General features: G+C 55.9%; 1 protein-coding gene across 2 annotated transcripts; it reads left to right on the top strand.

The window, feature by feature from the left end:
- The first annotated feature begins 1,080 nt into the window (after positions 1–1,080).
- Positions 1,081–12,513, top strand: GFI1B (growth factor independent 1B transcriptional repressor). 2 transcript variants are annotated; one of them, XM_070595237.1, is made up of 7 exons: positions 1,081–1,229; positions 7,678–7,797; positions 8,286–8,423; positions 8,841–9,112; positions 9,716–9,853; positions 10,909–11,074; positions 11,683–12,513. In XM_070595237.1, the coding sequence occupies exons 2-7, from the start codon at positions 7,698–7,700 to the stop codon at positions 11,859–11,861; spliced, it is 993 nt and encodes a 330-aa protein (XP_070451338.1). In that variant the 5' UTR covers positions 1,081–1,229; positions 7,678–7,697; the 3' UTR covers positions 11,862–12,513. The 2 variants fall into 2 exon arrangements, with proteins under 2 accessions (XP_070451338.1, XP_070451337.1); XM_070595236.1 differs by having other exon boundaries at positions 1,083–1,229; positions 10,810–11,074.
- The last annotated feature ends 428 nt before the right edge of the window (positions 12,514–12,941 follow it).

Raw genomic sequence — 12,941 nt, forward strand, 5'->3', positions numbered from 1 at the left:
GGACTTGCAGTTTAAGTTGGGGCTTCCTGTCGCCAAACTTGTTTTCTTTATGAGGGAAACATAATCTCTCCAGCGCTGGGCTGGAAGAGCATGCAAATCAGCCTAACAGTGCGCTGTTTTGTGAGTTCTCGTCTTATGCAAAACCTCCTGAAATAAATCAGTCATCCTGGAGGCCGGAGGAGGCTGCGGGGCAGAGCAGGAAGGGGAGGGTGGGGCGGCAGGGCTTGGGGCTCCTCGCCAAATGGGATGAAATGTCCGAGACTGGCCGCCCAGCTTTCCCCTTGTGACTGGGGACATCCTGGAGGTCTCCATGGGTCTCCCCATCTCCTCCATGGCCACCAGATGGCGGCACACGCAGGCCCTGGGACTTGAGCGCAGCCCGCACACGGGCCTGGGTGGGCTGGGGGGGTCTCCCTATCTTGAAGCACCTGAGTTCACTACCACCCCTGGGTGCTCCTTCACCCATTCTAGAGTAAAGTGTGGGAAAGTGCGAATTTGGCTTTACTTCTTAAAGGTCATCTCTGCGAGGACAAGAGGGGCCTCTCTAAGAGCGTGTGCAGCAGCTCACAAGCCCAGGGCTGTGCAGCAGAGTGCCCGAGCTCCCACGTGGAGCCCACCCTGGGGATGCTGAGGTTGTGTAGGGAGAGAAGGAAAGAGAGAGGGAGGGAAGGAAAGAAGAGAGGGAGGGAAGGAAAAGAAGGCGAGGGGAGAGGGAAAGAAAGAAAGAAGACAGAAAAAGAAAAAGAAAGAAAAAAGCTAAAGAAAGTTAAGCATCTTCTATACAAAATCAGGTTTATAAGTAAATGTTTTAACTTTAATTTTTTTAAATTTAATAATGTTACCATAACTTTCTTTTCATCCAGATGTTATTCAAAATTTCCGGAGAGAGAGAGTATTGCTCCGGGAGTGGAGAGTTAGAAATGAGAATTCAGAGTCCTGAGTCCTGGAAAGCTTTGATAAGCAAATACAGCCGCACTGCTCTCGCCCTCTCTATTGGCTGGTCCTTCGCCGCCAGATTTTGACACAAATAATCAGATTGAAAATCAGGGAGGGGAACAGAAGAGGAAAAAAAAAACACACACACGCACGCACAGTGAGAGAGAGAGAGAGAAAAAAGGAGAAGTATCTGTTTGTGCAGAGAGTCACGAAGTTGACAGAGTGGAGCCGATCCCCAGAGAGAGGCTCCGAGGTTCCCAGCGCTGGTCCCGGACGGCAGACCTGGGCAAGAGGTGAGTGCTGGAGACCGTGCCTGCCGCTGCTTTTTCAATTTGCATGTCTGACTTAGATTGTTTCAGGCAGGTTACCTAGTCCCTTTTGCAGTCATGGGAAGAATAAGGTGGGCAGGAAAATCTTTCAGAGGGTGTGGATTTTAGCCCTTGAAGCCAGGGGAGAAGAGGTGGTCTGGAGTCAGTCTTATCTGAGATGCTGCGAGCCTGTCTAGGAATTACACCTTCCACCAGCTGTACATAAACACCCGTTCCAAAACTCAGTTTTATGCTGACAGCTATCACCGACGTGCACGATGTCATACCCACACCCCAGCTGTCCCAGGGACCCGGGCAGAGCGTGATGCGACACATGTGGAGGTGCCTGAGTTGGTGTCCCCCCTCGGGCACAAACGGGCCCCGTCCCCCCAGCACTCCGAGCCTTTTTTGTCTGTAAAATAAGAAAGCGGGATTGAGAGAACTCTGAAGGAAGTTCTCGCTCCGGCGTCTGCAGTCCCAGGCGAACTTCACCAACCATCCCGGGACACTGTGAGAGCAAGGCGCCCTCTCATCCTGAGGGCACAGGGGAGGCTGCCATCTCGTACTGCACTCCCTCTGCCTCCAGGAACAAGAGAACTGTAGACGGGAGGTGGTGCCTCAGCTCTGCTTTCCCCGTGATTGTCAGCGCCTTTTCTACCCATTTTTGGAGAAAAAGCCGAGTTAGAGTCTTTGGGGATAGATACTCGCTCTGCCACAGGTCTTATTAAGGAGGCGTCCGTGGAATCGCTGTGGGTATGTGCCTGTGAACGTTTGTCTGGAGAGAAAGTCTATGGCTTTCATGAGATTCTGGAGAGGGGGGCAAATTGACTTGCCATCTCTGGTCGTGGAAGAGAGCTGAGCCGCACCTGCCCGTGGGGGCTCACAGCTCCTGCGTACTTCTCACTGGGCAGCGGGTAGAATATTTCAGAGTCTTGGTGAAGTGGTGAGTTTCTTGTCCTCCGAGCTGGTGCAGAAGGGAATCTTTGGATAAGGAGATGGGTAAGGTCTCTTCCAACTCAGATTTTGGGGTCAGTATGTTGGTTTCCCTGCAGAAAGTTCTTGGGGAACATCGGAGAGCGATAACTCGCTGAGGTCCGATTGAGGGAATCACTCAAAACCAGTGCGGACCATTTGCTCAAGGCTCTCAGGAGCGTGGGGTGGGGTTGGGGGGCTCCAGTGGAGAGCCCAGGACTCCAGATCGGTCCCCGTGGGGAAGTGGCCTGATCGCGTGATGCTTCATTGTGACACAACCTCCCAACTCTTCTCAGAAACAACAGAAAACCTTACCCCTCCTTAGTCTGGAGGGAGGTTTTTTGTTCATTTGTTCCACGAATTCGAACCAACGGGAGCAACTTTAGTCTCTAACACAGAGATGCCCAGGAAGTGTTTTGTTCACGCATTTTTTTTTTTGAGGTAAAATATATATATAACACGAAATTGACCATTGTAACCATGTTTAAGTGAACAGTACGGTGGCGTTAAGTACACTCACGTTGTTGTGCTACCGTCACCACCATCCATTTACAGAACTTTTTCCATCTTGCAAAATGGAATCTGTCTCCATTAAACACTAACTCCCCATTCCACCTTCCCCCAGCCCCTGGCACCCACCGTTCTATTTTCTGTCTCTTTGAATTTGACGACTCTAGGTGCTTCACACAAGTGGAATCATATAGTCTTTGTCCTTTTGTGTCTGGCTTATTTCCCGTGACATAATGTCCTCAAGGTTCACCCATGTCGTAGCAAGTGTCAGAGTTTCCTTCCTTTTGGAGACTGAAATATTCCATTGTGTGGATAGACCACGTGTTGTCCATCCATCCATCCGCTAATGGACACTCAGGTTACTTTCACCTTTTGGTTGTTGTGAATAACACTGCTGTGAACTTGGGTGTGCAAATATCTGTTCCAGTCCCAGCTTTCGATTCTTTTGAGCGTACAACCAGAAATGGATTTTCCCACTTTTGATGTCGAATTCTCTGAACTTAGGAGGAGAAATTTGAGAACCCATTCCAATAATCATAGTGACCATTCTCTGCTGGGGCCCCTGAAATGACCTGGGCTCACTTCCTCTGGATCCTGCATGGAAAGGGGTTTTTTTTTGTTTGTTTGTTTGTGTTCCCCATGAGTCATGTCTTTAAATATAAAGGAAGTCCAAAGGGACCTCTGTAGCTGATTATGAGAAACAACAGAGTCTTACCCAACCTCGCAAAAGGGAACCCGAGAGATGAGTTTCTTAGTCAAGGTGGGCCACTCTGGCACTGAAGATCAGCCAACTGTGCTTGGGATTTTAGAGCAAAAGGGAAGTTTAGAAATCTCTTAGTCCAACCGTCCCTTCTGAGAGAGAGGAAAACCAAGCCCCAGGTTGGCGGCTGACATGTGGTCAAGCTCAAGGTCACAAAATGAGACTCAGCCCCATGGGAGGCCCGAGGTGACTCGTTGCGTGAAAATCACAGGCCTGCTGCTCTGACCCCACTGGAAGTCGGGGTGCAGGGCCACCCCCATCAGAAGCTTCAGCCGAGATTCTGACTCAGGGTCAGGGGACCCTCTATCAAGATTGGGGGTTTTTGAAGAGATGTTAACGATGAGTCTCTTTCCGGAGGCCCGATAGCATCAAGGCCTCTGTTTTATGAAGAAATCTTAGGCTTCTTTCACAATCTCTGCGCTGAGCTCTTTCTCAGAACGGGTTCGTGTGAATCAAAACGGTGTGGTTGTTAATTAACTACAGTATAGGTGATTGGTTCCTGTTTTTTTTTTTTTTTTTTTTTTTTAAGCTCAGCTAACAGGGGCCAAAAGGAAGTTCTCCTGGTGTGCTCGGTCCCCACGGTGAGCTTGAAGGCTCGGCCATGGGGCTGGCTGTGCCACTGTCACTTTGCCAGGCTTAGCAGAGAGGACGTTCTGGGGAGGGAAGGGGGACGAGATTGGGGTCTTTGGGGGGGATCACTAGAGTAGGCCCTGAGAGTCACCTTCCTCCAGCTGGGGAGCCCCGGAAGCTGGGTGCCCTTCTCCCCGTGAGTGCTCATGAACCCCAGAGAGGGTCATTGCTGTGTTGTCACCTGGGGTCGAATCAGTGGGCCTCTAGGGTGTTCTCAGGTTCTGAGCCCCACGGAAGACCAAAGCCTCCTAAGGGAGGCCTGTCCCCTCACTGGCCTGTCCCCCGGACACTCTTCAGGAACCCGTGTGGGGCTTTCTGGGGCCTGGAAAAGACGTGAGGATCAGGGGAGTTTAACTTTTCCGCCATCTTGTCCTGCCAACCACCTTCCCCTCCCTGCTTGGGCAGGCTGTCTCCATCAAGCGCTGAAAAGGACCACAGATGCCGATGGGCAGAGCCCTAGGCCAGGAGTCAAGTCCTAGCAGGACAGAAGCCCTGGGCCCGGCTCTGCTGCTGGCCCCTGAACAAGCCACTTTCCTCTCTCAGCCTCGGTTTCCCCCTGTGACTCGGGAAGACAATCACTGCTTCCCTTGCCCCAGTGGATGCCAGATTCGGTGACATAATGCACAGTGGGAGCTTTGAGCGCTGTCTCGTCTTCCTCCTTAGTGTGTCAGCTCAGTTGCCTCCACACTGAATAAGTACCCACTCCCTGGTCTGATGGTCAAGAGCGTAGAGGCCTGAGGGCGGGCAGCAGAGTCCTGCTCTGCCTCACTCTGCCCTGGGATCCTGAGCCAGCCTCTAAGCCTTGGTTCCTTCTCTATAACGTGGGGTAATAGTGACTCAGCTCACAGGTCAGGACTGAGGGAGCGAAGGCCGTGCAGGCCCTGGCAGCAGGAAGAGTTTCCTGGTGCTCTGGCACAGCAGCTTTAATGCCTACCTTTGGTTCTAGTTGATTTCCTAATAAAATACTATGTAAAAAGAAAATCACCTTTTGATAGAGAGACAGACGATGGTCCTTGGAGGCCCCCCCCAGACAAAAGGCAAAGGAAACCTAGTCTTCTGGCCCTCCCTCAGTGCATGGGGGTCTCCTCCCACTCTCCCCAGGGGGCTTCCTAAAGCCAGGAGTTAGAAGGGGAAAGGATGGGGGCTGTGGGGAGCCCTGGCAGGGGAGGGGGAGGAGGCAGGAGGAAGAAGACTGTCCCTGGGAGATAAGGCCACCCTGGGCTGCCCGACAGGCCTGGGGGGACGGCGGGCCAGGCAAGCCTTGTGAGGTCAAAATCTGACAGCTGGATGGGACTCCAGAGGCCTTCAAGTCCCAGCCCCTCACTTTAGAGCCCAGAGGGGAAGGGCCTGGAGCAGGTCCCAGCTCCTGGTCCAGGGCTGGCCCCCATCCTTGGAGCCTGCTATGGGCCGAGCGCTGGGGATGCAACTAGACGGGATGGGATGGGAGAAGTGCCCATGCTCCCGAAGCTCCTGCTCCTGTGGGCTGAGACCCGCCCTCAGGCTCAGTGCTGCCACAGCCCAGGCACGTCGCTGAGCACTTTACACACTTGTTCGTAATAAATAGAGGACCCTTCTTCCCCAGCATCCCAGGAGGTTGGGTTGTCACCCTATTTAGCAGATCTGGACACTGAGGCCTACAGCAAGGGGGGCAGCACCTGGGATGGCCCCTGGGCCAAGCAGGCCTCAACACCTGATGCCTCCACGGGGCTCTGGGTGAGAGGCAAGCAAGTCTGGGCACAATTGGGGGGTCCCTCTTCTGCCCGGCTCTGGGTCATCTTCTTGGGGAAGGGGTGACCCCCTGGGCCTGCTCCGAAGGCAGAGCTCCAAGCTGCCCTCTCTAATCTTCCTCCTCCCAGCCTGCTCCTCAACCACAGCCTTATCAGCCAGGCCCTGGCTGTTGTTCAGAGCAGCCCTAATCCCTTTCCCGCGCTAGGCCCTATCGCCTGCCCCTGCAGCCCTGCATGGGGCTGGCCCAGGGAGGGCGATGGGAGGGACTCCTCCTCCACGGCCTGGGGAATGGGGCCAGCAGAGGAGCCCCCAGGACCTGGCTGAGTATTTCCTCTAAAATTCTGCCCGGGTGCAGCTTGAGGGTGGGGAGAAGAGAGGACCACTGGAAGATGCTCCGGGTCTCCCAGGAGCCCTCAGGAGAGCCTCGCAGTCTAGGCACAGGGATGTGAGACGTTTGGGGGGCAGGAGACACCCTCTGTCCCAGAGGGCTCTGCACAGAAGGCCAGGAGTCCTGGGTGGTCACGCTGGTCTGGCTCTGCCACTCCCCAACCCCGACGTGGGATCAAGGGCCAGTCCCCCCCATCCCCTGACCAGTGGGTTCAGTGACTGGGCTGGGCTGGGCTGGCCACTCTCAGCTCCTGGAGTTGGTGAACATTCTCCTCTTCCTCCGAATCTACAGAGACCTCAGGCCTCCGGGTGGGGTGGAGCGGGGGCTCCTCTGGGGCCTCAGACCCTGTACACAACTCCAATGCCCCCATCCACCCCCACTGAGAGTGAAGGCCCCTCTCTTTCTAGGGACCAGAATCTGGGCCGGGGCTGTGGATGAGGAGGCGTGGCCCTGCTCTGACTGCAGGGATCCCAGCTGGCACGATAACATGGATTTGCAATTGAGGTGGCCCCCTGGCTGCAGCCCGCCGCCAGGCCCCCTGTGACAGGCACTGAGCACATACAATGCGCTCACCAGCACTACGCCCCTGGATGCCCCACCTTACAGAAAAGGGAATAGGCCCAGAGAGGTTAAGTTCTGCCTCAGACTGCACAGCAGGTGAGCAGGGATTCTAACCCATGCTCCTCTGACTCCAAAACCTGAGCCTCTGAAGGCAGATCCCAGTGGGGTGCAAATGGAACATTCTGGATGTGGGGTCTACAGTATGTCACAGTTGCAGACCCCCCTGCCCTTCCTTCTCTGCTCCCTGCTCCCAGTGCAACTGAGGGCATGCAAGTGGGAGCAGCCTGGCCCCGGGGTTTTCTAGAATTCGGGTGTGCTGGTTTCCTAGCAAGAGAGTAGTGAGTGGGGTCAGGATTTGTAGCTGCCATAACAAAGAACCGGAAAGTGGGTGATCAACAGAAACAGAAGTGTGTTGTCTCAGGGTTCTAGAGTCTAGAAATCCGAAATCAAGGTGTCAGCACAGTCAATTCCTTGTGGAGTTTCCATGGGGGGTCTTTTTCAGCCTCTCTCCAAACTGCTGGTGGCAGCCAGAAGTCTCTAGCATTCCTTGGCTTGTAGCTGCGTCACTCCAGTCTCTGCCTCCCTCTCCATGTGGCCTTCTCCCTTGTGTCTGTGTCCATGTCCAAACTTTCCTCTTCTTGTAAGGATACAGTCATACCAGATTAGGGTCCACCCTAACCCAGTGCGACCTCATCTTAACTTGATCACATCTGCAAAGCCCCTATTTCTAAATACGGTCATATTCACAGGTGCCAGGTGGACATGAACTTTTGGAGGATACTGTTCAATCCAGGACAGGAGGTGTCGGATTTCAGGAGGACGCTCTAAATACGGAGTCTTGTCCTCTTGTCCCTCCTAACTGTTCTCACCCTCTCCCCCTGTAGGGGTGGGACTCACACCGAAGATGCCACGCTCCTTCCTTGTGAAGAGCAAGAAGGCTCACACTTACCACCAGCCCCGTGTGCAGGAGGATGAACCGGTCTGGCCTCCTGCCCTTAGCCCCGGTGAGTGAGAGCTCAGGCTGGCCTCCTGCTGCACACACCCAGGGCTCCCTGCCCCACGTGGTGGGGACGCAGCGGCATCCCACCCAAAGTGCCCCCTCTGGAAGCGAGAGGAGCTCAGTAAATGCTGATTGAATGATTGAATGAATAAATGGATGAACGAATGCACCCATCTCTTCTGACTCCTTGGAGTGATGAGAGCATCAGGATTGGAGGTGGTCCTCAGTAGCTGACGTGGGGGTCCTAATCAGAGGTCTGATCTAGGGCTGAGGTTGGGGTGCTCAGGAAAACCAAGACTGGTCCAAGAGTTCTCCTTGGGGATCTCCTCCTGGCCGCTACCCTGGGGCAGAGCCCCTGAGCATGAGCAGCCAGAGACAGCAGCACGTGGATCTCTCTCTGGGTCCCCTCCTCCAGGGAAGGAGTCTACCCCGGCTCCCTGCTGACTTCCCAGAGCTGTAGCTGGTGGCTCTGACCATCTTGTCTCCCCACAGTTGTCAGGGACCAGGTCCTGAGCAACGACCCTGTCCTCAGCACCCTGTTCCCAAACCAGTGCCTGGACTGGACTGATCTCAAACGGGAGCCGGGGCTGGAGCTGGACCCGAGCTTGGCCAGGATGTCATCAGCACCAGGTACCCTGCTATTCCCCAGCGAGTGCGCGGTGAGTGGAGGGTGGATGGGCTCCTGGAAGCAGGGACCTTGGAGTCAGGAAGGACCGACAAGGTCCCCTGGATGCACTCTGAGCTCTTGGGCTTCTGCTTGGACCCCTCCTGGACCGGGAGCTCATTCCCAGAGGAGGGCTTCCATGTGGTGGGTCGGAGGGGGCAGCTGGGCAGGCCGATGCAGCGAGGCGGTGCTCAGCGGGGGAGTGGGGTGCGATTCTGGGCTGGAAATCTGAGGGGCCACGGTGAGGACGCAGGCCTTCCCTCACGGTAAATATTTGGGGCTTACCCACTGACACCCTCAGCATGAGGTCACTCAGAGGGTGGCGGGGAGTGGCTGACCTATTTTTAAATGTCACCGCCATGTATGTGTCCTACTCTCCACAGAGGGCTCCGTTGTGATGTCCCGACCCCAGGATGGGGACTTGCCACCCTCTGACTCACCCCCGTTCTATAAGCCCAGCTTCTCCTGGGATGCCCTGGCCTCGTCCTACAGCCACAGCTACCGGCAGGCCCCCTCCACCATGCAGTCGGCCTTCCTGGAACGCTCCGTCAGCCTGTACGGCAGCCCCCTGGTGCCCAGCACCGAGCCGCCCCTGGACTTCAGCCTCCGCTACTCGCCGGGCATGGACGCGTACCACTGCCTCAAATGCAACAAGGTGAGCAGCCAGGGTACGGGAGGGATCTCGGGCCCTGCTCTCATCCTTCTCCTGCACCCTGGCAGCTGTGGGTGCTCACAGCTGGGTGTTCCCTGTGCTGTGAATCTCAGGTCCCCTGGTGGGATCAAGGATTCACTCCGTTCGTCCTCATCACTATTTATCAAGCCCTGACTGTGTGCCCAGCCCTGTGCTAAGCACTTAACATGCATGAGCCCTGGGAGGTAGATAAAGGGCTAAGATTCGGAGAGGTTGAGCCATTTGCCCAAGAACACACAGCAAGTAGATATCAGAACCAGCATTCAAACCTGGCTCTGGCCAACTCCCGGTTCTTAACCACTAGGCTATTCAGCCTCTAGATAGGGCTAGGAGGGACCTTCCAGACCCCTCTCCCAGCCTCTATTTTACAGACGGGAAACCTAGCCACAGAAAGGGAAAGAGACCTTCCTAGGACACACAGCACACGCCAGCAGAATCGGCAATCCAGGGCTCCTTCCCTTGAACACCTCCCCGTGGCTGGAGCTGGGGGTGGGGTTGGCCAGCAGACCGCAGGCCCATCTCCCTCTCTGCGGCCCCACTGGCCTCATGCTCTGTCCCTGCCCCCAGGTATTCTCCACCCCACATGGCCTCGAGGTGCATGTCCGCCGCTCCCACAGCGGGACCCGGCCCTTCGCCTGTGACGTTTGTGGCAAAACATTTGGTCACGCCGTGAGCCTGGAGCAGCACACGCATGTTCACTCCCAGGTGGGCAGCTGGCCCAGCCTGGGGCCCCCAGTTCCCACTCTTGCTCTCTGCTTCTCCCAGGAAAGCCTAGGGGCTATGGCTGGGTCTCTCGCTGTCTCTGACACAGGGTGACACAGAGCCGGGGTCCTTCCCTATCTGCCTCCTCCGTCCGGGTCCCCAACACCCGCCTGTAATCCGGTTCAGTCCCTGATGGACCATGAACAGTTGGAAGAGGCTCTTGGCCCATCTGGGATTTGGGGGGCAGCGAGATGCTCACAAATCATCCAACCCCCTGAGTGCCCAGGGCAGGGGTCCTCACCTTTGCAGCCCTAGACTCTTAGAATCCTGGAGTCAGCCTTAAGGGTTCCTCTCGTCCCACCTAGTACCCTGGAATTAGTGTCCATCCCAGGGAGACACTGGAGCTGCCCTGAGCCGCTCACACCTGAGTAAACGGGAACGACCTGGTGGGAGACGCATGATCATGAGCACATCCACGTGCAGCTGCTGGCTCAGTTCTCAGCCTCCAATCCTGCCGACGACCCTTTGAGGTCATTACTATTACTGTTCCAAGGTACAGATGAGGAAACTGAGTCTTAGGGAGGCTAAATGACTCCCCTAAGGTCATGTGGCTAGTAAGAGGCAGAAGCCAGAATGGGCCCTGATAATTCAGACACTTAGCTAAACCACTGCACAGCCCGTGACCATCCCTGCCTCAAGGAACTCACTCTGGGTTAAGGGAAATGAAATGCGAATCCCCCAAAAAGCTCCCAGCTCAGTCGGTCCATTGGGCAGTCAACAAACATGTCTTGAGGCTTATTTTGAGGGGAATACTTTGAAGGTTACAAGGAAAAGTCCCACAGGAGGCCACTCAGGCACAAAGCCTCAGCTCCTCCTGGGACGCAGGAATGGGGTGCCTGGGTCCTGCTCCTCCAGGCCCCGTCCTCGAGGCCACCCCAACGGAGTGTCCTGTTCCTCAGGGGATCCCGGCCGGGTCCAGTCCTGCGCCCAGCTTGGCAGTCCCGGGTCGCGAGGCCCCGCCCGAGCCTGATCCCCCGGGGCCGCGTTTCCTCCGGCAGGAGCGCAGCTTCGAGTGCCGGATGTGCGGCAAGGCCTTCAAGCGCTCGTCCACGCTGTCCACCCACCTGCTCATCCACTCGGACACGCGGCCCTACCCCTGCCAGTTCTGCGGCAAGCGCTTCCACCAGAAGTCGGACATGAAGAAGCACACCTACATCCACACGGGTGAGGCACAGCCTCCGGCAGCCCTGGGCTTCAGGATGGCGCAGGGTCAAGCTACCAGGGGCGGGAGGGCGTGCTCCCCTCCAACAGGAGGCCTGGACACACTGTGTTACTTGAGTTCACTTGATGCATAGAAAAAATATTGGAAGGAAGGAGCAAAAGTCAACACTGATGATTTCTGGATTCATCCATTCATCCCTCCACTCATCACTTCTTCCTCTACTCATCCATTCATTCATTCTTCCAGCCCTCCACTCATCCATTCATCCCTCCACTCATCCATTCATCCCTCCATTCATTCATCCCCCTGTTCATTCATTCATTCATTCCTGAGCTGTTAGCTGAGTGCCTCTTTTGCTCCTGGCCCTGTGCCAGATGCTGGGCTATATGGATAAACAGGACAGACCTGTCCCTGCCCTAACCCGGGTACAACGCAGTGGGTGGAGGGGGCCAGAGTCGTATTTTTGCATGTCCCCCTTTTCTAATTACCTTCTAAAATGCATGGGGGCTGTCCGTGAGATAGAACATAATGAAGCTTGGAGAACAAATGCGGGGCAATGGGGCAGCAGGCCCGGTGCAGATGACCCTGACCCGGCCCTGCTGTCCCGCAGGTGAGAAGCCACACAAGTGCCAGGTGTGCGGGAAGGCCTTCAGCCAGAGCTCCAACCTCATCACCCACAGCCGGAAGCACACGGGCTTCAAGCCCTTCAGCTGCGAGCTGTGCGCCAAGGGTTTCCAGCGCAAGGTGGACCTGCGGCGGCACCGCGAGAGCCAGCACAACCTCAAGTGAGGCTGCGCCTGCACCCTCCCGGCTTCTGGCTAGCTTCCCCAGAGATCCCATCCCCTGGAGGGAGGCCAGCCTCATGCACCCAGATCCCCAGTCTCCTGGAGGCAGCACTGGACAAGAGTCTTCAAGATTGTTTTGAGACTCACGAAATTGCTGTGTGAACTTGGGCAAATTGCTTTCACTCTCTGAACCAACATTTCTCCTGCTGCAAAGTATGGGAGCTGGGATGGATTTTTTTCTGTGCTGAAGTTGTCTACAGGTGTAAAAACTCAGGTGCCTTTCCCAGGGCAGAGCCTAGAAGGCCTGAGTGGCCCCAGGTGGACAGGAACGTCAAGAATAGACCAGAGCTGGGACCCACGGAAATCCTCCCGTGCCTGCTGCCCACTGTGCTGGGATCTGGTCGCCTTGGTTTTCGTGGGCCTCTTTCAGGCTGCCGTGAACAGCCAGAGTGGCCTCCTGCCCCGGCAAGAAGCTGAGTACCCCTCTGCTTCAGCTGGACGTGTGACGGCCGCTCGCTTTGGACTGGCACTCAGCAGGCCCTGGGCATCCCGTTCAGCTGTCAGACCATGGGCTGGAGAAACCAGCAGTTACTGCTGTCAAAAGCCTGTTCCCCTCCACTGCTGTAAATAAAAATAAAGACACAGGTTTACTTACATTGGGCCAGCATTTATGAGGTGCCTGCCGGGTGCGAGCTGGTGCACGGGGCTGGGGAGGGAGGCGGGGACCTTTGGAAAGCACAGGAAGCCAAGGAGTTGCTCACAGACAAGTTGGGAGATGTGCGCCCAGACCAGACTGGTAAGTGCTGGAAGAGAAGCATAAGAGACACATGCAAACCGAGACCCTTGGGAAGGGCAGGTCAGCGCAGTCGGGGGCTGCGTCAGTGTCCTGTGGCTGCCATAACACACTGCCACGAAATTGGCGGCTTCAAACAACACGAATTTATTCTCTTACAGTTCTGGAGGTCAGAGACCCCAAATGAGTCTACTGGGGCCAGACTCCCGGTGTCCGCAGGGCTGCGTTCCTCCTGAAGCCTCCCGGGGAGATCTGTTTCCCTGTCTTTTTCAGCTTCTGGAGGCCGCCGCA

The sequence above is a fragment of the Equus przewalskii genome, chromosome 26, assembly GCF_037783145.1.
Source record: "Equus przewalskii isolate Varuska chromosome 26, EquPr2, whole genome shotgun sequence".
Taxonomy (NCBI): domain Eukaryota; kingdom Metazoa; phylum Chordata; class Mammalia; order Perissodactyla; family Equidae; genus Equus; species Equus przewalskii.